The sequence below is a fragment of the Tinamus guttatus genome, unplaced genomic scaffold (assembly GCF_059628265.1).
Source record: "Tinamus guttatus ecotype Peru unplaced genomic scaffold, ASM5962826v1 Tinamus_guttatus_pri_ptg000503l, whole genome shotgun sequence".
Classification (NCBI taxonomy): Eukaryota; Metazoa; Chordata; class Aves; order Tinamiformes; family Tinamidae; genus Tinamus; species Tinamus guttatus.
In genome coordinates, this window is record NW_028289037.1 from 1,113,155 (window position 1) to 1,139,986 (window position 26,832).

General features: G+C 45.2%; 1 protein-coding gene across 1 annotated transcript; it reads left to right on the top strand.

The window, feature by feature from the left end:
• The first annotated feature begins 15,399 nt into the window (after window positions 1-15,399).
• Window positions 15,400-25,983, top strand: ASB4 (ankyrin repeat and SOCS box containing 4). The gene is made up of 5 exons (XM_010212382.2): window positions 15,400-15,672; window positions 19,986-20,285; window positions 22,813-23,303; window positions 24,772-24,885; window positions 25,795-25,983. The coding sequence occupies exons 1-5, from the start codon at window positions 15,459-15,461 to the stop codon at window positions 25,981-25,983; spliced, it is 1,308 nt and encodes a 435-aa protein (XP_010210684.2). The 5' UTR covers window positions 15,400-15,458.
• Window positions 25,984-26,832: the final 849 nt, after the last annotated feature.

Here is a 26,832-nt window from a genome sequence, read left to right on the forward strand (position 1 = left end):
TCTGTTCATACTGTATAATCATTAAAAGCAGGAAGGAGTGCACGTTATTTGCCATAGGATTTCAGCTGAGGAAGGTATCAAGTGGAGGAACGACCAGATAAGGGAGACAGGAAAAGTCTTAATTTAGTTTAGTCATTTTGATTCCTCTGCAGTTCTAGAAAGGACTTGTGAACACGTCCAAAGTGGGTTCAGTCCATCACAAGCAATCCGGGTGAAAGAGTATGAGCAGGACTCCGGGGCCACCTTGGCTTGCTTGCTTTCTCTCCGTGCATGATGGAGGAACACTAGGTGGCAAAAAAACGCCAAAAGTTTGACATGGCTAAAGGTAAAGAGAATAAATTCTACTCCTAAAAATCTTAGAAGTCTTAAGTTTTTCAATTGTTAAGTATATGCCCTTTATATCTACTTCTTTGTCACATATTATCTTTTTCTGATAAAATAACAGATTAATACACACAGACCTTGATTTCACAACAAACTATTTCAAAACACATCATGCGGAGTCATTAAGGAAACTGTGTATTTACTGAACCAACTAAACTCTTTTTTTATTCAGATTTACTCTCACTTTACGAATGTTCATCCAAAGTAAATTCTCTGGTGTCTGTATTGCCAAAGTATTTACAATGGATTTATGGTAAAGAATAAAGGTCAGGATAGGACTACAAAGTACTCTGGAGAGGGGGGAGGACACCTAACTAAATACAGAAGCCTACACTGTAAACATACGTTACAGACGGTATTGGGATGCATCGTCACAGATAACTGAGAATATTGCTTAATGTACTGGCTGGCTGTTAGTCGAAAAAGGCTTATGAAAACACCGAGGATTAAACCATTATTGCACTGACTATAGAGCAACCTTATGCAATCAAGGAACGATTCTGCTTGGATCTCAATAGCATCACTGATAGCATCATCTGATAGCACTGATAGCATCATCTGATAGCCTTCTATGATGAAATGACCGGCTGGATAGACGAGGGGAGAGCGGTGGATGTCGTCTATCTCAACTTCACCAAGGCTTTTGACACCGTCCCTCACAACATCCTCCTGGGCAAGCTCCGGAAGTGTGGGATAGATGAGTGGACAGTGAGATGGATTAGGAACTGGCTGGATGGCAGGGCCCAGAGAGTGGTGATCAGCGGTGCAGAGTCTAGTTGGAGGCCTGTGGCTAGTGGGGTCCCCCAGGGGTCAGTCCTTGGTCCAGTCCTGTTCAATTTATTCATCAATGACCTGGATGAAGGCACAGAGTGCTCCCTCAGCAAGTTTGCTGATGACACGAAACTGGGAGGAGTAGCCGATACCCCAGAGGGCTGTGCTGCCATCCAGAGGGACCTGGACAGACTGGACAACTGGGCGGTGAAAAACCTCATGCAATTCAACAAGGCCAAGTGCAAGGTCCTGCACCTGGGGAGGAATAACCCCAGACACCAGTACAGGCTGGGGACCGACCTTCTGGAGAGCAGCTCTGCGGAGAAAGACCTGGGTGTCATGGTGGATGATAAATTGACCATGAGGCAGCAGTGTGCCCTCGTGGCCAAGAAGGCCAATGGAATCCTGGGCTGCATTAAGAAGAGCATCTCTAGCAGGTCGAGGGAGGTGATCCTGCCCCTCTACTCAGCCCTGGTGAGGCCGCATCTGGAGTATTGTGTCCAGTTCTGGGCCCCACAGTACAAGAGGGATGTGGAGCTGCTGGAGAGAGTCCAGCGCAGGGCCACAAGGATGATCAGGGGCCTGGAACATCTGCCCTGTGAGGAGAGGCTGAGGCAGCTGGGCCTGTTCAGCCTGGAGAAGAGAAGGCTGAGAGGGGATCTAATCAGTGTCTATAAATACCTCAAAGGAGGGAGTGCAGAGGACGGGGATGGTCTCTTTTCAGTGGTGGCCACTGATAGGACTAGAGGAAATGGCCGGAAACTGAAACATCAAAAATTCCATAGGAACTTAAGGAAAAATTTCTTAACAGTGAGGGTGACAGAGCACTGGAACAGGCTGCCCAGAGAGGTTGTGGAGTCTCCTTCTCTGGAGATCTTCAAAACCCGCTTGGATGCAGTCCTGTGCCACGTGCTCTAGGTGTCCCTGCGTATGCAGGGGGGTTGGACTAGATGATCTCTAACCCTAAGCATTCCAACCCTAAGCATTCTATGATTCTATGATTCTATGATCACCAAGACAGTTCAGTGAAACACCTCACTTGTCATGCCGATGTGGTGATACTGACTTGGCGAGGACACCAAGTTTGGAAATAGTTCTATGCAGGTAGTATCAGAAAGGGAAACGGAGGCAAAATGCTCCCAACAGTGTGTGTTAAAAATCTTGTGATTCTTACCAGGACTGTCCCGTTAGCTCCCGGGGCCTGTCCGGAGGCACAAGATGAACTGGATGCATTTGGGATCCAAGCACCAGTGTCTCTCTGCTTTTGCCGCTGTGTTGCAACCAAACATTTGCAATGTGAGAATTGCCCAAGCTGGAAGGGCCCAGAGGAGTCCTCACACTCTGAGTGAGGAGTCAGGGGGCAGTCACTGTGCAAGAGCTGCTCTGCAAACAGTCAATCAAATATAGGAGATAACATGTGGACACAAAGACCAGGCAGATGTGAGGAAGCAACTAGAGAGCAGCCTTGGTACTGCCATTGCTCAACTGCAGAAAAAGAGGGTAGGTGTCAAATCAATGTGGAAAGACTCAATATGTTGTATTAACTTCTAAAACTGAACTCATCCATTTTTGCCAAATGTGGCCATCAGGGATGGATTAATAAAAGGACCAATCCATCAGATTCCTGTTGACATCCATGCAGGTGTTGCACCAGGGTTCCAGTAAAAACAAAAATTGTAAAACAAGAAATCTACTTACCATAAAACCAGACAGAATGCACAAGCAAATCCTGCGTTTTGCATACTGCAACATGTAGGACTGGAATGAGGGGAAGTGCTTCAAAAGCTGCAGAGGTTAAAGATTACAAGAATTTCTGCAAAGACTGTGGCCCTAAAACGATGTTAACCCTGGGGAATAAAAGAGATCAAAGGGAAATTGCAGATTGCTTGCTCCAAGATCCCAGCAATTCAGTAAGTCCTGCATCCTTCAGCTTGGATGAAGTTGAAGGTCCCCACTCAAGAGCAGAGAGCAGGGATTTCCTACAGCTGTTCAGCAGCTGCCACAGAGCGAGGCAAAGTCCCTGCTAACACCTCACCAATACATGCAAGCTGAGTCACCACCTAGTTATAAAACTGGTGTATATTAACGATCCTAATAAAAACACTGTCCCTCAAGAGGTTCAAGAGTACAGTGCAAAAGGCATACAAAAAGGTGAACACTCCTTCAGTGACACCAAGATGTATTGATTTTTTCAACTGCTGAGAAAAATTCCCACCAGAATAACATCAACGGATCTGTTGGTGAGGCCATGGAAAAGACTCCTGGAGAGTCTGGCTCACCACCTGGTCTTACTTCAAAGAGAGCAGAGGAAGGGTCTCCACCTGGCCATTGCAGAACCAACCACAGCCTCCAGCAGTGTTGGCCTTGAGCAGCCCAAAGGCAGCCACATAAATTTGGATGCCCAGATAAGTCTGTGAATCTCTCTTGCTTATTTTGTGGTGGTGCAGGGCAATGCAAAGTTTTCCATGAGGACGTAACGTCAAAACCTGTCACCGTCAAAGACAGCCCCAAGCAAAGCTCTGTCCTTGCACAGCTCTTGTTTACCATCTTTTATGATAAACAATGCTTTTTACAGTGCTTCTCACTGCATCTGGAAATAACAGTCAAGGGAGCCGCTTTAATTATTTTATAGGTGGTGGAGTTGCTAAACTGAAGAGATGCCAGGCTAAATCAAAAGTCAGAGAGCTGCTCCCAGGCAGTCTGCCCTTGGCTGATGACAGTGCACTGGGGCTGCAGAGTACTGCTGATGTCTTTGATTGCACGGACGTGGTTCAGCCTGGTCACACACACAAAGCAAATAATGCTGCCCTTTTTTTTTCCAGGCAAAGTGTGCTGTGCTAGTAGGGCTACATAACGTGTAAGTCTTGCAGGTGAAATTCTGCCATCTCCAGCATTGTGACTGATAACGGTCATGCAAGGGAGGGAGACCAGTGCAGTTTTTGAAAGATTAAAGCCCTATGTCCGGAAGGAAAGAGGCTCTTGACTTTAAATGCAAGCAACGATGAGCCATGTTCCTGTCATCTTCAATCCTGTGTGCACCAGGAGCCTCAGACACTGTGCAGTCTGTACACCCAGAGTCTCAGCCCACTCTACGTGAATGACTCATATGCTTGCTGGTTAAAAAAAAAAAAAAAAAGTCAGGACGACCTCCTGAACACTGAGATTTGAAGGACCGTCAAATATTAACCACTGCCAAAGACTCATGCAAGCTCATCTACACCAATGTGAGCACTGGAGCAAGCATCAGGCAAAACACTGCACGTGGCCATGCTCGTGGCAGAAGGGAATACATAGTCAGCCCAGCAAAACCTCCCAAGCAGCACCCCATCCTGATTATCAAGATTGGAATTAGTGTCACAACACAGGAGGCTCACAACCCACTGATGTGGTAGTTTGCAAAATACTGATGATAGCAAAGCCTGCCGGCAAAGCAGAACAGCCCAGTGACACAAAAGGAATTAGGGGGAAATGTCTAATTAAGCAGCGCTACACCTGTAAACGCATTTACTTAAGTATTTCTAATGTGAGACAAATTTGTCAGAAAAGAAGCCACAAAAGCCAGATTTCCAGGATACAACATCCCAGTAAAATGAAGAGGTCATGGAGAACAGGAAGGTACTGGAGGCCTGGAAGAAAGCCAACATCTTTACTGTGAGGGTGACAGAGCCCTGGAACAGGCTGCCCAGAGAGGCTGTGGAGTCTCCTTCTCTGGAGACCTTCCAAACCCACCTGGATGCCACCCCGTGCCCCATGCTCTGGGTATCCCTGCTGGAACAGGGAGTTTGGACTAGATGATCTCTAGAGGTCCCTTCCAACCTCAGCCATTCTGTGATTCTGTGAAGTCAGATTAAGAAATTGAACAGCTTTCAAGATATTTTACTAATATAAGGAAGAAAATTGCTCTGCCATTCAAATACTTGAACAAACATAAAATATATATATATATACTATACTATCATGTCTTGAGCAAAAACAGGTACTTTCTAGTTAAGAGTTTTATTATATAGCTTATTTATAAACTATGGACATCTTAAATTATATTAACACCATGAAGCAGAAAACAAAAGGAAATGGAGAATGAATGCTGTAGTCCACATCTGTTTCATGAATTTTGATTCCAGCATATGGTTTCTCACTTTTTGGACTGTTCCACATTTACAGGCAAACCTACTTTCAAATCTACAACAGTGTGAGCGCAGTATAACACCACCAAGGTCCATTTGATTTTTTCTCACACTTTCAAGCAATGGGTACCCATGCTTCACTGATGTTACTTCAGATATATATGAGTGTAGATTTTGGCTTCAGAAGCTCTTACATGACTCAAAGAAAAGGAGAAATTCAAATGAATCTGTTCTAATGGAGCAATCAGTAGTAACCTGGTGTTATGGGAAGCATTTGGTGCTCCTTGACAGGAAAGATGGTGGCCCCACCCTGAAACCAAGGAAGCAGAGGTGGCTATAGGCAAAGCATGGCTGGAGCATTTAGGGTTTCAGATAACAAGGATGAGCCAAGAGATCCAAATTACTATCCTCACTTCCGGGACAGCAGGCTCTGCGGATCTGGTGGTTCAGTTTGGCCCGATCGTTCCTTGTGCATTGAGCTGGCCAGGCCACGCTCCCACCATGTAGGTTGCTTCATATTCAGCTGAAGTCAGGAGACATATAGGGAGAGGGGCAACAGGTACTGTGAGGGCCTTGGGGTCCTATAGAGAGAGAAGAGTCAGCACATGAGAAGTAATGGCATCAGCTTCCCTTGCATTTTCTGGCACTCAAAAGTATTTACAGTCTTAAAAGGTGTTTGATGGTGTTTGACTTTCAAATGGCAGCACTGCAGACAGGCATTGCTTTATTTTTGTCCATGTTTTCCTCAATTTTCAAACTCTGCTGGTAAAACTACTGTGAAAACTAAATAAACTATTGTAAAGCTGGAGCTTAAACAAGCAACATTCCCCCCCAAGTCCTGTTGTCTAATCCTTAACGTATATGGGGTAAGACGGACACCTACTGCTTGCAGAGTATGCCAGTAATACCCGTTTACTGCACAAAGTATAATTACCCATTCTCCATTAGAATTAAGATGAAATTAAAGTGCAAAATCTTTCAGCTAATATTCGCATAAGCTTTAAGAGCAAACTGAAAACAACACTATTCATATAGAAAACCAGTCAAACATACACTGGCATTGAGTCTAAAAATGCCAAAAGATGCCTGCAGTTATATTTCTTGTGGCCATGTTCTTAATCCTTAACTTTTAAAATACTTTCATTCAGATATAAAGATATATCTGGACAGTACTGTTATAAAGATATATATTTATTTAAAGGTATAACTCATATAGATTCATAAAATACTTGTCGTTTAAGCCAAAGCTGTAAACACATTATACACAAAAGGAATCTAGGACCTAATCCAATGCTCACTGAAATCACTAGGCCCACTAATCTCAGCTTTTCCTCTGCAAATACGTGCTGGGAAACAAAGCACGTGGCCTTGGTGGAGCTGGAGCCTTTGTGTAGTCCTGAAATATCCACGAGCCGCACTTTTCCAGAGGAGGAGGGATACAAGGGCATATTGACAGGGTACTGGTGGGAGCAATGTGGAAGGGTGGCTTTTGGCTCAGGGCAGGCAGAATGGGAGTCCCTTTGGCTGTGAGAGCTGCTTTTAGAAAGGGACCTGGACTTTGTCTTTCTGTCTCATATGGAGGGCAGGGAGGGCTGCAGTACCCTCAGGACCCTGATGCTCACTTGACTTTAGGTGTCTACAGCGAAGATATAATTCCAAAGCTACATTATATTAGGCTTCTTTTACAGTCAGTTCAAGAAAATTAGCATTTCTAAAGTATGTCTGATACATTTTTGACCTTCATTTTAGGACAAGTGGAGTTGTGCCCTACAAGGTCACCTTAGACCTTGCCGGAAGATTATATGACAAATTTAAAGGCAGATGTCTACACTGTGGATATCTATGTTTGGGCAAAAGAAAAAAAAAATCTTGTTTAATCTGACTGTTGCCATGCTGCGCATCATCTTTGATTGATAGCAAAAATGAGTAACAGCAGCTTCTCTTATCTGCTTCCTCTATCTATTCACTCCAGAAACATCTTTGGTGCCTCACTCAGTGCAGAAATCTTCCATCAGAAGAGACGACACAGTGGTGAGCAGGCTCTTAACTCCCTTTTTTCTCCCATGGATAAGATATGGACCTCAAGGAGGATTAAAAACAACTCTTAAGTTACCACGTCTCAAAAGAGAGTGCATTGTTGATGGGATTAGGGCTGAAGCCATGTGATAAGTAGGCTGATTTTTTAAAGGTGTGGTTATACAAAAAAAAAAAAAAGACTTTTCTATGAGTGTTTTTCAATTTCAGATGAAATTCACTGTATCTTTGACATTACTCGTATGTCAGTACTGAAAGTTATTAGCCTTTCAAGGCTTTTGAAACGTCAGAACCCTTTTATGTATCACCTCTGGTGTGATCTATTAATGGTAAAGAAGACACACAGTGTGCAGCACTGTATTTTTCCGATTCTTCCATAATTATTGAAAAGCCAAAGTCATACTCTATATTTGAAACTCAGTCAGAACTCCTATTGACTTATTTGAGAATATGATTGAAAAAGAATAGAACATAAATAGAAGAAAAATGCTTGAAGTGAGGACTTAGTCTGCAGAATACAGAAGGAAAAATTAAAAAGAAAAATCAACAATAAAACCTGTATTTAATTCCTAGACAAAAAGACTGAGAAAGTTGTGATTGGTCACTATGGCAACTGATTTTTAAATGGAAATAAAATGCTTTGAATACTGCAAGCACATTTTACTATACAGATTTAGTAAATGCACTCAGACCTGATTAGAGTGAATGTAATTTTACAATCTCAAGCAGAACCAAAATATAAATCATTATAAGATGCTAATGTTTTAACCATATTAATGGTTTGAACCATATTAATGCCTCAGTCATTCAGCACAAGAGGTAAATGGTAGCATTAGTTATTTTCTTTCCTTAGGGAATCTTCTAATAAGTGATCCAACTCAAGGCGACTCTGAGTATAATGAGAAATACTGCTTATTTCCTTGGCTTTTCTACTAATAGACTCAGGATGATGGATAAACATGCTGTGGTCTCCTCTGTAGGATGGAGGAATTTGTTCACGCTGCCTCTGCTCTGCCAGCCCCTGGGACAGCAGCGATTCACAGAATCACAGAACCACAGAATGGCTGAGGTTGGAAGGGACCTCTAGGGATCATCTAGTCCAACCCTGCTCCAGCAGGGACAGCACGTGGCACAGGGTGGCACCCAGGCGAGTTTGGAAGATCTCCAGAGAAGGAGACTCCACAGCCTCTCTGGGCAGCCTGTGCCAGGACTCTGTCACTCTCACATTTAAGAAGTTCTTCCTCACATGGAGGTGGAACTTCCTGTGTTTCAATTTACACCCACTACCCCTCATCCTGTCACCGGCCACGGCCACCACGGAGAAGATCCTGGCCCCATCCTCCCTACAATCATCCCTCAGGTACTTGAACATGTTAATCCAATCCCCTCTCAGCCTTCTTTTCTCCAGACTAAACAGGCCCAGCTCGTTTAGTCTTTCCTCATATGACAAATGCTCCAGTCCCTTAAACATCTTTGTGGCTCTACTCTGGACTGTCTCCAGTATTTCCATGTTCCTCTTGTACCGGGGAGCCCAGAACTGCACACAATACTCCAGGTGCAGCCTCACTGGAGCGGAGGAGAGGGGCAGGATCCCCTCCCTTCACCTGCTGGCAACGCTCCTCCTGATGCAGACCAGGATCCCCTTGGCCTTCTTGGTCACAAGGGCACACTGCTGCCTCATGGTTAACTTGTTGTCAATCAGGACTCCCAAATCCCTCTCTGCGGAGCTGCTTTCCAGCAGGTCAACCCCTAATCTGTACTGGTGCCTGAGGTTATTCCTCCCCAGGTGCAGAACCCTGCACTTGTCCTTGTTGAACCTCGTAAGGTTCCTCTTTGCCCAACTCTCCATCCTGTTTAGGTCAACAGATTCGGCTCTGCATCCTTTGCAAGGACATCCATGCCCACCTCTGGTGCCTGGTTGCCTGTCAGTAAGACTGGGATTCCTGCAGTGTAAGCAAGATTTATCCCATGCCGTAACAGTAAAAACGGCATCTGATGTGCATGTTCTCTAGACTAACGTAGTTAAATTGTTACTCCTGCAGGTAAGGATTTGGTCTGTTATGTTCAGGGAGGGGAGATGCCGCATGGAAGGGGTGAGCTTGACAGCTTGCATTGCTTGGAAATGCAGCAAACAAGAAGCGCTGTTTATCAGTGACAGATGTACGGGGAGGGGGTGGGAAATGTAGGCAAAAAAAGGAGGTTGAAAACAGGCATCGCAACCCCTGGCACAGTCACACCAGTGCACAACAGCTACAGAGCCACCGTAGGGCTGCACCGGCCCTCTCTGCTTCGTCACCCCACCTAGCCCTGCTGGTTACGCACTGCCTGTTTTAGCGCTATCTCATCTTCCCTCTGCACACATTGCTGCCTCTTAGCAGATTGTTTCACGTGTTTTTTCTTGGCATCACTTCAAATTGAGTCCTTAGCAGCAGGAACGCTCTTATTCTTGGGCTTACAAACAGTACTACTACTGTGCTGCTACTGAATGAGTTAATTTTCCTTTATGTGTCAGTATTTTGATCCAAGACGACTGGTATTTTGGAGTGTTGCCACCCTTGCAAAACTGGAGAGCCTTCCAGGCTTTGGCTGCTTGCCTATCCAAAAGACTCTGCCAGTTTATATGATACGTACTTAATATATAGGAAATGTCTCATAATACACCAGCTCAGCTCCATGCACAGCTTTGCCCCAGCCTTACTTTGCAGGCAAGGCAAAGATTGCTGGGAACGGCCCGGTCTCTTCCCTGGCGCATGGGGCTCGGCGCTGGCCACGCTGCGGGACATGGGGCCGAGCTGCGGGCGGGCTGCCCGGGGAGGGGAGAGGAGGGACACGGCCTCCTGCAGGGCTCTCTCTGTGGGCACTGAATTATTTTTATCTCACTGCTGTGAGGCAACACTCGCCTCTAAAGAGCTGCTTTCCACAGGCTTCCCTTAAACCCACAGTCTACACCTCACTTCAGCAGGAGGAGAGAACTCCTGCTTTTAGAGATTTACATTTTAGCTGTGGTTACAAAATCCCCCAAGTTTAAGTACTGCCAGATACTGTAACACAAAGCTGCAGAAATATGAGAAGAATTTTCCACTCAGCATGGTTAGGTAAGATTGGTCTTTTTTCTATTCCTTGAAAATACTGACTTGAAAAGACCTGATTTTGATTTCCCTATATAAATAGGCACCTTGTTTGCAAATGTATATGCTTTTAACCAAAGACCCTAACAGCATTGTATCTGGATAAGGGTGATTTTTTAAAAAAACTATTTTGCAAAATAAGAATATTCTGTGTATACTTTTCATATTCTTTTTTTTTTAATCTTTATGGACATTTTTAAGACATCCCTAAACTCAATGCTACCACTCTGCCATCAATATGTAACACTTTGACTGTAACACCCAGTCGCTTCTGGACATCCTAATGAATACATTCATAGCGGATGTGAAAGAATGTGCAAAAACAAAAGAAACAGGTCTCTGGAGCTGAAGGTGGAAATAGCACACATTGAAACCAAAAAAAGAAACCCATGGAAGAACATGCTCAGCCTTCGCCATGAAATCTTGCCATGAAGTTCAGGAAATGATGGCATCAACCTACAGTTTTATAACACACACATACCTCAAGACAGAACATCTCTTAACTATACATTTCTAAATTGTATTTGCTTTATTGAAAGCAAAAGTAGATGGCCCAATCACTCAGAGATACATAGGTGTTCAGCTCCTAGGAATTTGGCTTCCAAGGAGTGGGGACATAAATGTCTATACTTCTGAGGACCTGGGACCTGCCTTTATTTTCCCCTCCTGTCCCTAACAAATGAGAACAAAAGCGAAACAATACAAGAAAGAACAAGAGGAGAATTCCAAACAGATGACACTAAGAAGGTGAACAACCTATGGGAATTAATTTACAGAAAGGACTTTTCTCAGAAGAGCTGAGTGCGTGGAAAAAAAATAGTTTGCACCTGGCACAGCTAAGGATTTCTTCCCCACTAAGAAATAGAGCAAGGAGAATGGGAAAGATTTATGTAATTTTTGCACTCATAGTCAGCATTCTAGAAGAAAATCAGACAAAATATAGCAGTGGCTAAAGCAGGCAGAAAGATGTAGAGAAAGAAAAAAAAGCAACATTAATATTGGCAAAAGATGTGTGGCACAGCTGAGTAAAAGGACTGCTTAATCCGGCTTGGGAAACGAGAGATGCTGGGAAGAAACAATAGATTTGTGAGCAGCCTGGGCAGTGATGAGGGAAACCAGGGCTGATGCAGCAGAGGCTGCAGAGGCCCCAGGAAAATAAGTGAATTGGGATCACAACTGCAACGTATTTTTAAGAGCTTGCACTGTTCAGAAGAGATGAAAGTGAGGGATTAACTCAAGGATCCATTTCTTGCCTCGGGGCGGCAGATCTGAGGTTCAGCACACTTCCGAGTGTATGAGGCTTCTGAGCAGGGCCGACTGCTTCACGTGGAGGCCCTGTTTTCCTTACTTAAGTAACCGTTTTTAACCAGTGTTCTGCTGAGGGGAGGAGAGGGTGCCTGCCTTGTTGAGTGGAGACCTATCCAACCAAGTCTGCTCATTGGAGAGCTGTGGGACACTCACAGTGCTTCAAAACGGCTCAGCAAGGGGAGGGTGCTCGCAGCAGCCCTGCTGAAGCTGCAAAAGGGGCACACTGCATCGGTGGGTGCTCTCCGTACCCACCCTACCAACTCAACCCTTTTGACAGTATAGCTGTAGCACAGGCCCAGTTTGCAGGGTGCTACAAGTCCCTCAGGGCTCTACCAGGACAGTGTTCCCCATTGCATCTAGTAACAACTCCCTGCTGCTCCAGTTGCATCACAGCTGCTCTTTGGGAGCCACTTTCTTTCTGGCTCTCTGCCTGCCTCAGATTTCAGGACATTGCTCCTCACTTCCAAAACTCTGCTCCGCTAGAGCTGCTCCCAGCTCTGCTGCGGACACTCCAGCAGAGCCACTTGGCTGCCAGTATATCTTCACTCTGCAGCAGCAAGTGCCAGTGGAGGAGCTCCAGCTCAGGAGACATATTTTGCACAGCCCACAAAGACATCTCTTCTTGTATGCTCCTCTTCTTAAAGTTATCTTTGCCTGCTATTGCCTCTGACTTTCCTACAAACCCATGTTCCACCCTCGTCATCAGACCATCCTCCCCTCTTCTGAAATTCCCTTTGTCCCACCTCACTCAAGGCAGCTTTCCCCAGCTCAGTTCTACTGCTTGGTGCCCACCCAATAAAGGACATAAAGTGAAAATATTTCCCTTAACTTCAAAGGACCTTGGGTCGTGTCCACGATGACCTGCTTTATTTGACAGAGAAGGTCCTCAACAGCACCACTGACTAAAGTGAAAATCAGTGTACACCTGAAGGCCTTGGCCTGCTCTTCTCCAGCTTACTGCAGCCCTTCTCACCTTCTTCTTCATCGTGACTTATGAGGGACTGATCCAGCCCATGCCAGGGAGGCACAGGTATTTGTGTGCCTGTGAACACGAGTGTGTTGTGAAAAGCACAAGGTAGGCAGGATTTCAGACCCCCAGCAAAGTTGTGCTTGTGCCCTAACCATCTAATTTAGACCATTGCTTCTGGAAACTAGACTTTTTTTAGTGGAAACAATGAGTGCCCATCACAGTGGTCAGAAGTCTAGCCTATAAATCATCCTTGTAAAAGTTGCTTCTACTAAATCAGTGATGTACTATTGTCTCATGGTGAAATGTTCAGAATCCTTGGCAGTTTAGAGGCTTGGACACCATCAATTTTGACTTTTGAAATCAAACTGCCACCTTGTGGTATGCTGGAGGATAAAAAAATAAAAAAAAAATATGGATATTGGGAAAAATCAGTCACTTCGTCTCACCAATGATTTTCAGTACTTACATATTCTTAAATAAATTTCACAGCACTGTAAGCAAATTCATAAAACTTCTTATGTGCTTCCTTAAAAAAAGAATCAAGTTTTGCATGATTATTTGTCAATGTAAAACATGAGGCCATTTCCTTTTTCTTGTACATAATCCTACTGAAAGCAGCAATATATCCATATGCGTATCCAGAAAAGCACTAACTGCAAAGGAGGCAGGTAGCTATACTTGTTTCCTTTCTCTTTTTAAGGCTTATTAGTGTTAAGAAGATTTCTGTGAGAATCACAGTAAGGCCACACTAATTACTGAACAAGTTCTTGTGCATTGGCTGATCTGAGCTCTGTCCCTGTGCATCCCTCTTGGATCTTGACAAATGTGAGGTGATTTTAATTAACTTTCTCTTTGGCTGCCCAAGATGTTGCAAACTGCTTCACATTGGTTGTCAACCAACAGCAAATCTGATGGATCAGCAGAAAGGCAGTAATTTGCTACCATAATCTGTTTGCGCAGCTTCAGATGGCAGAGCAGCATGGAGATATACTGGCGTGAACTTTTCAAAACACAGCTAGATTAAATGACCTTGTATAAATCTAATGCTATTTATCAAAGATAGATGAAAAACTAGTCCATTTCATAGAGAAAAGCAGAGATGAGGTGATTGTAGCCACATAACAGTGCTTTGCGTATACCGAACTTTTCAGGTGCAGTGGTTAAAGAAAAGGTGCAAGTAACAAGAACTCCATAAAATCTGCAGTTCACATCTTACCCTACTCCTCATGGCAGATAAGCATTAACCTGTTTTTTTAAGCATGGAGTGGAGTCACAAAGCATAAAGTTACAGAGAAAGTGGGAGACAGTTATGTAGGAGGGAAAGTAAGGATAATAAGAGCTTGGCACTGAACCTCACAGTAAGGCTAGAAAGACACAGACTTGATGTCTGGAGCATTGGGACTGGTCTTTTTCCTTCCCCAACTTTATTACAGATCTGGACCAAACACCTCAGGGAAACACTTTATTTCATGAAGTGTTCTTTGTTCAGATGCAGTTAGAAATGAGGTGCTCAAAAATTTCACAATTCTCTGTGAATTTCTCTGTAACATTTCTCTGGCACACTTACCCTTGCGTGGATCTGGGGAGCACTGCCATGGATAGATGTCCTGCAAGGCTTTGTGGAGTTGTCAGAAGACAGGCCCAAGGAGCAGAGGGGCTGACATGACTTCTGATATCACCCAACTCACATCTCCTGATCAGCCCATTCAGCTGCTGAACTTTTAGGTCGAAGAATAAGCATGAAAACATCTTAATAGTTTGATATTGGCCCCTTTAAATCAAGAGTGAGAAGTCTCCTACCAGCTATGGTCTCATTAGGAGTCCAAGCATGTGTAGGTGTCATCAGTGCTTGTGTGTGGTGCACAGCAGCAGCTCACCGCAGGTTTGCACCCGTCCTCACACACTGCTGCTGGCCCATAGACAGGAACAGGGCTGGCAGAGGAATGAAAAGGGAGGTAGGGACACCATTCAGTGCGTGATGGAGTCGTGAGGGAGAGTGAAGGGTCCTCAACTTAGATGAAGGATAATTCAGACAATGGGAAGGGAGAGAGAAGAAGAAAGGGAGACTCATGGCCTCCTGGCACATGTGAGGTCTAGGAAACCCTGCTGCTCGGTATGTTATAAGGAAGCTTGGGCAGGATAAGGAAATCCCTTGAGCCTTTGCATCTGTGAGCCCTGTGTGGCAGAGGTGCTGCCCTGAATGCCTCCCTGATGGCTGCAGCGGTGTAATCAGGACTGACGAACCGAACACTGTCCTGGGAAAGAGCGAGTGGTCTCCCGCAGGAAATGCCCTAGTTAAATGCACTAATCGAAATGCATCTGCAGAGAGACCATCATTTCTCACTGCGGTCAGTTAATCAGCAATGGTATCTATGTAAAGAAGCATGAGTATTTTTCCACCTGAGATTTCTCAGTCAGCCAGGACTAGTGTCTTTTAATATGAGTGTGTGGCTGGAGCAGAGGGTAACCATATGCTTAATGAAGCTTAAGGTATATGAAGCCCATGAAGATCATTCTTATTTTGATGTTATTGCTAGCATGTCTGCCCTCGCCTTCATAAAGAGTGTGGTGATATCCAAGAGTGACATTTCAATCCCTGAAATGATCCATATATAAATAGAACAAGCAGATCAGCATGACTTAGTGATAAAATTACCTTCTGGTCTCCAGGAACTTCAGCATGCAACTCTGCTCTAGGACCTCAGTGTACCCCTCTTCACTGCACAAATACATTTGGAAATGGAGCTGGAGGAGACATACAAAGAAGGGGAGAACATGGAGGGGAGAATGACTCGAGCAGCAGCCGCCAAGTTGGTGAAAAAAGCTTTTCTTGAAGCCCTGAAATCAAATGACTACGAAACACTGGAAGAGCTCTTGAGCCAGGAGAAAATAGACGTGGACACAGTGTTTGAAGTGGAAGACGAAAACTTGATTCTGGCCTCCTACAAGAAAGGTAAACACAACGGCAGGAAGTGGATGGGTTTGAGTAACTTAGAAGAAGCTGTGGGCAGTTGTCCGTGCAGACCCTACCATGCATGTCGATTGATGGGCTGCAAAACTGCTGTAGGTTTATGGACAGCTGAGAGCTGAGGAGGAGCCTGCGTGGGGCGGTGGTGGCCGGGGCTGCCTCCTGCACTGCACGGGCGCCACGGACGGGACGTTGCCAGCCGGATCCGTGGGCTCAGACAAGGGCCAGAGACCCACCAAGCCTCCTGGTGGGTCTGGTTCAGGGGAGGATAAGAAAGAGCAGTGCTTTGCATTTCCTCACATGAACTCAAGTGCAAAGCCCAGAATAGACCATGTAGCTAAACACGATATATACATTTCTGGCACATAACTGTTGAGATATGTAAAGTGTTCATCGTCTTCCATTTTCAGTGTACAATAATACTATGGTGAGTTGTCCTTAGCTCAATCCTCAGGAAGTCCTGTGGACCTTGAATGTTGCTGAATGGGAGACTCAGTTTTCAAAGCCAGGTGTGCTGTTGTATTTGTCAAATAATCAGAACAACCCACCTGTAAAAACATCATGGAGGGGCACAACCAGGAAAGACACCTCAGCTTTTGCAGAGTATAGAAAAACAAACCTCTTTCAGATAGATACTGGCTGAGTTTTTAAAAACTTACAAGTCAAAGTGATAAAATAAGTTTGGGCTCCATACAGGCAGCACACTTTATTTACTTGCCAGTAGATTCTTCATGTGAATCTAAAAAACCCTAACCAGCAAACCATAACCTTAAAAAACCCTAAACCAGGCCCTTGCCAGAAATTAAGAATTAATTATTTATGGAGATAAATACCCCCAGTCCCAGCAGCATAACAAATACACTTTTATTTCTGTGCCCTAAAGAAGGGGCAATTTTTCTCATCTGCTGTGTTTACTTCTCATTTAACAATCAGCTCTTTTCATTTCATAAGGGTGAAGATGTTGCAGTCCTGGCTTGTTTTCCTTGGAGAGCAGGTTTACTGCTCAGTGATAAAAATGTCTTAAAGTACTCTTTCTTCTGCTAGCTAAAATGCATCTTAGGCCACGGGACTAACAAATGGGTTTCTAATTATAGATCATTTGGCTGCAAGCATTAACCTGTCTCTTTCGGAGACCACTCTCCTGAGGTAGATAGACCCAATGGCCCAGAAAGCAGCATTGCTTTGCAAAGCAGAAGGCACTCTACCAACTCTTGCACAAATCTTACGGTTAGTCTTGAAGCCCAGAAAACCATGGCTGGATAGGAGGACTTGCTGGAGCAAGGAGAGGGGAGAAAAGTTAACCCCCAGTTATGCACTATCCAGACATCCTGAGTTTTAGCAGGCCCAAGGCACCACAGGGCTGTGCTGCCATCCAGAGGGACATGCACCTAGGGGGTAATAAGCCCAGGCACCAATTCGGACTGGGGGTGACCTACTGGAGAGCAGCTCTGTGGAGAACCCGGGCATCCAGGTGGACTACAGAATGACCATGAGGCAGCAATGTGCCCTTGTGCCCAAGAAGGCCAGAGGTCTCCTGGGGGCATCAGGAAGTGCACTGCCAGCCAGGTGATCCTCTCTCTCTACTCAGCCCTGGCGAGTTCATACCTGGAATGCTGGATTCAGCCCTGGGGTCTCCAGTACAAAAGGGACATGGAGGTACTGGAGAGAGTCCAGAGTAGAGCTACAAAGATGATTATAGGACCGGAGCATCTGTTTTATGAGGAAAGGCTGAGCGAGCTGGGCCTGTTTAGCCTGAAGAAGAGAAGGCTGAGAGGGGATCTCATCAGCATATACAAAAGCCTTAAGGAAGGGTGTCAAGAGGATGGGACCAGACTCTTGATAGTGATGGGACAAGAGGCAATGGCCACAAACTGAAACACAGGAAGTTCCACCTGAATTTGAAGAAAAACCTCCTGACTGAGGGTGACAGAGCACTGAAACAGGCTGCTCAGAGAGGTTGTGGAGTCTCCTTCTCTGGAGATCTTCAAATTCACCCGGACGTGACCCTATGCAATGTAGTCTAGGTGATCCTGCTTGTGCAGGGAGGTGGGACTAGATGATCTCCAGAGGTCCCTTCCAACTTTCATCATTCTGAGGCTGTGAAGTGGAAAGATGATGCCATGGATGGCAGAGCTGCTCTGCTGCCCCTCTCAGAGAAGGCTGCAGGCTCCTGAGGCCCCTGACCTTGCACGCACCATTGCTGTGTCCAGTTCAAGCAAGCACAAAGAGGCTTCCGCAAGCTCATGCTGTATCCAGCTCTGCGCCTTGGTGGCCAGTCTGCTGGGCTCAGGGATGCCTGGGGTTTGGGCAGAGAGCGGGGAGATGCTCCTGGCATCCGTGAGGGAGCTCGCCCATGGCAGCACAGGCAAATGAAGTCAACAGTGGTCTCTGAAAGGAAAACTGTGGCTATTTAGAGTGATACCTTGGCTTTCTAGGATTGCTTTCCTGCTGTTTTTTACCACATTTAGTAAATGGCTCACATTTGTACATTTTCTAGCATTCAAGGTATCAGGTCCGGCTCCCTGTGAGATAAGTCAGCTCATTGCTGGCAAGAAGGAATGGGAATTTAGGCAGGGAGCCCGCTTAGGAGATTTGCTCTGCTATACACATAGGCCCCAAGATGCAGCCGGCCTCCCGTGCGTCCGGTTTGGGAGAACCAAATGAATCAGGTTTCTTACAGGATGTGCAAAGTTTGTAGTCAAGGACTTGAGAAAGGTTTTGAGCACCTCCGTTGGCCAGCCTGTCCCTGGCTCGGGTACACAGGTAGCCTCAGGACTACTCGCTCTTCCCATGGAGATAGTGGATTACTTTCAAAAAGGTTTTGGTAGTCCCCAAAATTTGGAACTAAAGTGGGGGAAAAGAATTGTAGACCAGTTTCTCACAGGTCTTGTAGATTATTTCCCACCTCTGACATCTCATATGTTGGCAGTAATAAATGCTTGTATTTGTCAGCAAAATGCTACTGAAGACCAGCCAGAGGAGCAGGTGCAGCTGCTGCCTTGACTGTCAATTTCATTACTCTATCCTTTACGTTGAAATCTAGTGTTTTGCAGAGGCTTACAAGAACCGCATTACTGATGTCTATTTTAAGAGACATATGTGCAGTTTAACAAAGAGGGGAAGAGGAACTTTAATCCAAGTTTCTCCATGTCACCAGCTTTTTATTTCAACCTACCTCTTTCCTTCCTCCCCATCTCTGTCTGACTCTATACTGTGAAAACGGCATCCATGTGACATTAAGAACAAAAAGCTATATATAACTGGCGATTCAGGATTTGAATTGATTTGACCTCATTGCACATATTCAGTATTTTTCTGTCTTTTACATGATAACAGTATTCAACCAGACAGTTGTCCAAAGGAAAATAAATAAATCAAGCCCAGAAAATGTTATACGTGCACATTCTAGCTAAGATGCAGCTGCCATACCTAAAAAAAAAAAGGAAAAAAAAATCCTAGAATCATGCTGTCCTTCTAGTGATTATTACCTTGCTTTTCCTTTTTTAAAACAAATGATTATAGTAATCACTTATGAGACTGTCTCAGTGCAGTCATTAAGCATCCAGTCCTATCTTGGGAATAGGAAATTAAGTGCTATTTGGTCTTACACCTGTTTGTAAGCAAAAAAAAAAAAAAAAAAACAGAGAGAGTTTGAGAGATTTTGGGACTAAATTTCATGCTGAAATGTCACCACATGGATCTTCAAGGTTTGTGTCAGCCTTGAGACCCCAGCTCGATGCTGCTGAGGGCTGCTGTTGGCGGGAGGCCTGACCCAGCTGCAGCCAGCTGCGAGGGGCTGCCTTTGTGCAATGCAGCTCTGCAAGCTCCAACCCCGCTCCTGACACACAGGAAAGAGCCTGAGCTCTCCCATGCACGAGCAGCACCATGTCTGGCTGTTGAGTCACTGGCAGCAGTAAATGCTGCCTCCTTATTCTCATGTCACATTTGTTCAGCTGTTGGCAGGCTAGAGATCCCATTTCCCCCGTATTTTTTAGTTGGCGGCATTTCAAGTGCTCTGAGATTTTCTTTTAATTCAGTCTACAGAATTCACAAGAAAAAAAAAAAGGAAACTGCCTTCAGAGTACAGCTACATGGGAATTAGCTACCCAAAAGCACACACAATAAATGTGCTTAATGAAAATGAGTTATGCTTGAAAGAACTTTGTGTATATCGACCTCTAGCTATTGAAATTACAGTAAAGTAAAGCAGAAGTCCAACCCTTGCTTCTCTCTCAGTAGGTGGGTGATCCAAAGCAAAATCTTAGCCAAGAATGGTAATACAGTTTTACTTTGTGCAGGGTACTGGCTGCCTAGCTACAAATTAAAAATATCCTGGGCAACTGGACTTCATCTTGCTGTCATGTATGGGCATCTGGAGTGTCTTTTGGTCCTGCTGAATCACAAAGCTACCATCAACTGCCGGCCCAACGGCAAAGCCGCCATCCACGTGGCGTGCGAATTGGCCAATGTCGAGTGTCTCAAGATCCTCTGCAGCCATGGGGCTAAGCTGAACTGCTTCTCCATGAGCGGGCAGGCACCCCTGCACTTCTGCACGTCGCGCACCGCCATGCCGTGCGCCCAGCAGCTGGTTTGGAGAGGTAAGGTAGAGCAGAAGGTCACCGTGAGCTCTGGAGAAGGTCCCTCTGGAGAGGCTCTCGTGGTCTTCCCAGTGCTGGGGTATCTGTGGCTTCTCTTAAGATGCAAGACATCAAAGTAGGGGTATATTTATCCTCCCATCCACAGCAAACTCACATCTTCTTTCTCCCACCTCCCTGAGCAGATGAGGTTTCTCCACCCAATTCCTTACCTTGTGTTTCTCGCTGCTGCCACTGCTCCAGACTCAAGGCCCCTGTCACTGCCCCTAGCCCAGTGCCCATCCCTGCTGCTCGCACCTGCCTGTCTCACTCCTCCTGCCTGCTCCCACCATCTCCACGGGAAGTCTCCCTGCAGTCAGGGAGTCTTTTTTTTTCTCTCTTCCTCATCTAGGTTTACTATTAAAACATTTTCACATGAAAGTACTCCCCTCCACTCTTCTTTTGTGTTCAGACTTCCTTGATCTTGGCAAAATTCTTCCTTTTTTTTTTTAAAAAATGACTTTTAGTCTGACTCTCTGTTAATTTGTTGGCAACCAAACTCCTGCACCTGTGCTGGGAGGAAAAAGGTATTATGAAGGATTATACTTTCCCAAAGTAAGATTGATTTTGTCACTGGCCATCTGTAACAATAAACCTATGAACAGACATAATTCCCCGGATAATTATATTGGTGTCACACACTGGTTCCTTAACACAAGGAAGGTGACTCAGGCCACAGTAAAAGACAGTCATAAAGTACACAACAGAGTCAGACCTTCAAGAGTTATACTTACAACTAGACAGATTCCTCTAATTATCACACTGTGCCATGGCAAGTACAAATGCTTTTGTGTTTTTTGCTACACATGTTATTATTGCAGGCTTTTCTTCAACATAGAGCCCAAGTAGGCTTTGTGGGCAAGCCAATCTGCCAGCCCAAATGAATAACCACGTCGCCTTTCTTCTGCTGGAAAGATGCATATTACTTTGTTTAGTAGAAAGGAAAATAAATGCTGCCAGTTGTGTCCTGCCCAAAGCAAACAGTGTTGACAGCAGGAGTTAAATTTGCCACCACGGAAAAGCTTAGGAAACCCAATGTACTCTCAGAAAATATAGCATGGGATGAATGCAAACAAAAGGTCATATTCAGAAGGTTTTCTCCTCCCCACCCTCAGTAACAGAATATTACTGCTTCACAAGCTGCCCTTCATGCCAGGGCACTCTGTGAATTTAAACCCCTATGTGAGATAAATGTAGCAGCTCCGATAAATATGGGCCAGGTTCTGGAGCAAAATTGGGCTGGTGTTTACATACCTGTCCCCACTAATCAGTAGTCAAAAACCATGTTTCATTCAATGTCATTACACTATGTTTTACCCAGGCGTATTTCCCCTGTCTATCCCTGCTCAGTGGTGTCTCACTGGGTCAGTTCAGGTGAATACAGCTTAATCATCTCTGGGCACCTCAACAAATGGGCAAAACCGATCCCATTTTTTGTTTGCTCCTTTCAAACATAGGTTACTGACACTCTCCTGGAAGTCATCGTGACTGCACATGCCTTGCACACACTGCGGCTAGCACTTGGGTTTTCCAGTCCAAAGGCAATTTTTGACTCCTCTTTCCTCTCCACAGTTCTTAGACCTCAGTCTTGGTGTAACACAAGCCATGCAGGGCCTTTCATGAGACTGGAGAGATGTGGGATGGCCATGCAGCCTGTGCTTGCTCTTGCCCGAGTGCTTCATTGCCAGATTGCCAGGGTCCCTGCCTCAAGGAAAGAAATGGAGTCACCCAACTACTGTGGTCACCCAACTTCAACACCTTCCGTCTCTGGAGGAAGCCCCTTGCCCAGCCTGCTGGGCCCTGCGTGTTTTTATATTGCCTGGGATCACTTCCCTCTGGGGAATGGGACCTTATCAACCTGTTATTCTTTTTTTAAAAAACAGTCTTCAGGATTATTCCTGTGGTAATTTGTATTCTTTAAGCCAAATTGCCAGTAGCTGCAAAGCAGCAGGGCCGTTAGACAGCCACGCTGCAGCAAGCAGGAACGAGGGACACCTGTCACTGCTCTGGCAGAAGCCATGCAAAGAGCACGGCAGAATTTATGCTCCTTTGCCCCTTCCATCTGTGCAGGAACTCTGCTTTACTGCCCAGAAGATGGTGCTGTTGCTTCAGCTGGAATAGAAACTCTGCACAAATTCAGTGATTTTACCAAGTCTGCTTAACAGCTTGAAAACAGGATCCAGGCCCTCAGCTATGCTTTTTTATTTTTTATCCTATTTTTAATATTACCTATGGATCTAGCAGAAAATGTCCTTTCTTCCCAACTCACAGCTGAAGGCAAATCCAAGAATCTCAAAAGTTTCTGGGGGGTTTTGTTTGAGGCCTGCAAAACGTAGTATGTGCCTCTAACTATCTGCATTTCAACGAGCATCTTTCAAGCTCACTGCCCATCCTCACCCTGTCCTTGAATAGACAGCAGGGCTCAAGCAGAGAGATGTCTGAGCCAGGATTTTGTTGTGTTTATTTCTTTCCCATCATTCTTCTTACACAGGAGCAAACGTGAACATCAAAACGAACAACCAAGAGGAGGAGACCCCCTTGCACACAGCTGCGCGCTTGGGTATCCCTGAGCTCGTGGCCTTTTACGTGGAGCAAGGGGCGCACATCGACGCTGTCAATGCCCACATGGAGACGCCCCTGGCCTGCGCCGTCTACTGGGCCCTTCACTATAAGGATCAGATATACAGCCAGGACCATCACCTCATTTGTCGGATGCTCTTGGACTATAAAGCTGAAGTGAATGCTCGTGATGAGGATTTCAAATCACCGCTCCACAAAGCTGCCTGGAACTGTGACCACGTGCTGCTACACATGCTGCTGGAGGCAGGGGCAGAGGCCAACATCATGGATGTCAACGGCTGTGCGCCCTTGCAGTATGTCTTAAAAGTGACACCCGTGCGGCCAGCCGCGCAGCCTGAGATCTGCTACCAGTTGCTGCTGAACCATGGAGCCGCTAGGATATATCCTCTGCAGTTTCACAAGGTTAAGGACTGCTCTGTGTGGAGGAGAGGTAGTGGAGAGAGGTGGTGCCTTGCACATGAGTACGATGAGAGATCCAAACTGCAGGGTCTCATGGTATCTAGATTTGCTGGAGTCTTGCTAACTGGGGGCCCAGAATGCCCAAAATCTTGCAACATGAGCTGTTGTACAACTGACATCATTTAACAGAAGCATAATTACATTTGCTAATTCCAGAACCCAGACACAGGCTCCATTTGCATTCTGTACCAACTAGAAACCCAAACTTTAAGTGCTGGTTCAAGTTAGCATTTCAGAGCTGATTCATTTTCCCCACTCCAGAAAACCTATAGAGCTTTGTCGAACCTCACATCAGCTTCACTGGGTGGAATCATATTTCATGACCTGTACCAAATACTGAAGGTCAGACTAGACAGTTCGGTTTGTCACTTTTAAACTTTAAAAATAAATAAATAATTCAAGATGAAATGGCTTTCCATAATGCTTTTCTTGCTCCCAAGAAAAAATGTGAGCACTTAAGGGGAAAGAATGGACCTGGGCTCAAAGTTGATAGGAAAAAAAAAAAAAAAAAAAAGAGAAAACCAATTGCAGGATCTCTCTCAAGGAATTTCTCGAGTTCTGCAAAGTCCAAAGCATAGACAGAATAGCTCAGAGACTTTTATGAGGCAGCCAAGTAAGCTGCTTGTAATCAGGGCTCATTTTTTCTGATCCTCTGCCCTGAACAGCATATTGCAGCTTCTCTTCTATAGTTCTAAAATTTCAACAGGCCAAGCAACCAGAAATCTTTAAATAAAATGCCACATCTTCTGTGGGACCTGGGCTGGCTGTGTCTATAACAAGTGAGGAGCACAGTCTGGGCCAAGCTATTTTTAACTCATAAATTATAACACTCGTTTCTGTGTTTGAGAGTCTGATCAGGGGCCTCTGCCTACGACGTGCTGTATGGCCTGGGCGTCACTTCCAAACAATCTTTTGCCATTTGTAAAATACATAGGATGAAGTTTATCCTTAGAGAGATGTTCTGCATCCTGTACAAAAGTGAGCCCAGGACAGTGCAAATGCAAGTGTTATTCTATCCATACGGGCCACAGCAGCTTGGGGCCCTTCCCTGCTTCAGGGCAGAGCGTGGGCCCCGGTGCCTCACATGACTGAAAGCCTTGCATCCAAATCCTGTTACCTCCAAGTCTTTTCCAGTCGCCAGGTAGCTTGGATTCAGAAGATTTGTTCTCCCTGTAATGCATTGGTGAAACTCCTGTTATTTGTAGTAGCCATGCTGTTGTAGCTGTGATGGCCTCAGCATGGAAGCAAGGTAGGGAGGGATAATTTAATGTACTGATAGACGAACTTTCAAGCTTGAGGCTCTTTGCCCCTGTGAAAGCTCTGCCCATGTGGAAGGAAGGTGTTTGTGCAGCGGGGACAGACACCCGGGGCTGCATGATGGAAATATTCCTGGTCTATGTCTTGCCCGCAGGTGTTACAGGCCTGTCATTCCCATCCGAGAGCTGTGGAGGTGGTCATCAACTCTTACGAGCACATCAAATGGACCTCCAAGTGGAAGGCAGCCATACCTGATGACGTCTTCGACGTAAACCCCTAATGCCTTGCAACTGCCTTGATTATAATTATCATGCTTTTCTATCTAGCTAGCTATCTCTATCTATTAACTATCTAAGAGATAATTATTTTCACTTTCAAACAAAAATTTTAATCTAAAATATTGAAACATTCTGTTTTGGAAGAGTCTAGTGTTACTCTATTTTTGTTGCCATTGCTGTTTTTTGTTGTCTAAGTAAGTCACTTGCCAAATTTGACAAGAAACCAGAGACAACGCCTTGTTGACACAAATCTGTACTCATTAGTAAACAAAATGCTCATCTGAAAAAAACATTAACCAGGTCTGTCAAATGCAAACAACATCAAATAAGGTCAAGTCACTGGAGAAATGTTAATTATTCTCATGTATATATCATTTACTGCTTTTATTTCAACCTTATTAATTTGATACCTGTATTTCTCTTTTGCAGAGACATAATTCTATTTATTCCTCAAGGATAGAAAGGCAATGACCAAGAACAGAGCTGCTCTGTTTTCCTTAGCTTCATGTAACTCATCAGCAACCCTGTGCCTTTATTGCCTAACTGCCCTGCAATGAAGTTTAGACCATTAACTAGTTAATTTGCACTGAGCTGGCTGAAGCTCTTCACCAATTAGGATGATTAACAGCAGTTAGCAGAGGAACTCCCACCTCAGACTGACTAAACCTAAAGATGTCCTCAGGCATTATTTAACTTAAGTAATGCTCAATATATGAGACAAGTGTAAGAATTTCAGGCAGCATTGGCTAAATCAAGTAATCCCTGGCTGCTGGATGAAGCTGCAAGGCATGGGATAGTCATGTGTGTGTTTTCACCTGCTTCTGCCACGGTGTATGTGGTGGGAGGCAGAGATGGATAGAAGCGGCCTTATTGCTCTAAACCACTGTTGTTTCTTGCAGCGCTACCGGGATTTCTACGACTCCCTGTTTGCCGTGTGCAGCAATTCCCCACGGTCGCTCATGCACTTGTGCAGATGCGCTATCCGGGAGGCGCTGCTGGAAAGGTGCCACCGGGCCGTCCCCTTGCTCGCCATCCCGCTCGCCATGAAGAAGTACCTGCTGCTGGAGCCAGAGGGGATCGTCTACTGATGCCGCTCAGTGTATCCAACTGTCTCCATCCTGGCTCTGTGCCCCGTTCAGGGCCACCCCCGTGCTCATGCCTGCAGGAGACCTGGCACTACTGTGGCACAGACCTTTGCTTGCATGCACTCTCAGGTCAGCGAGAAACTGAGTTGGGTTTGCCTGCTGCTCTGGGAGTTGTCGTTTTTTTGGGTTCACTGTGCCTGGGATGGGATCTGCAGTCTCCCAGTGCAGCTCAAGAAGGCACAAAGTCAGGACTCTAAATTTTCACACTTTCTTCAGTCTAGTTTAAAAATCCTCATCAATTATGCTTCTGTTTCTTTAGGTAACTATTCCACTACACATTAGATATCATTAGAGTCAATGCAAACACCTTTTGATACTGTTATTTTCTTCAGCTGTCATTTCAGGAGTAAAAGCAAGGCTGCTGTCAAAAAACAGTATGCTCATTAGACCCAGAGAAATGCTTTCCCACAAAGAAATTGGTGAACTGCTTTGAACCCTGAGCACGGACAAGATTTCAGTCATTTCCCTGTTTTCCTATGGATTGGCCCTGAAGGCAACGTTACTTCATTATTCAGTATGCCTATCTGTATCATATAAAGCTTTGTCATAAGAATATCTCTTTTAATTGCAAGATTTTTTTCCATTATTACTGATGGTATGTGTACAGGATTGAAACCCCCCAGTGCTGACATTTCTGTGCATTGCTGTTCATGCTTGTGGTCTTTCCTAACACAGGTGGGTGGGCTGTGCCATGGGGCAGCAGATGCAGTCTCTGCATCAGTTCTCACCCCCTGGTGCCCAGAAACGCGTGCAGGGCAGGCTTATCTGCACAGTATGCACAGCTCTGCATAT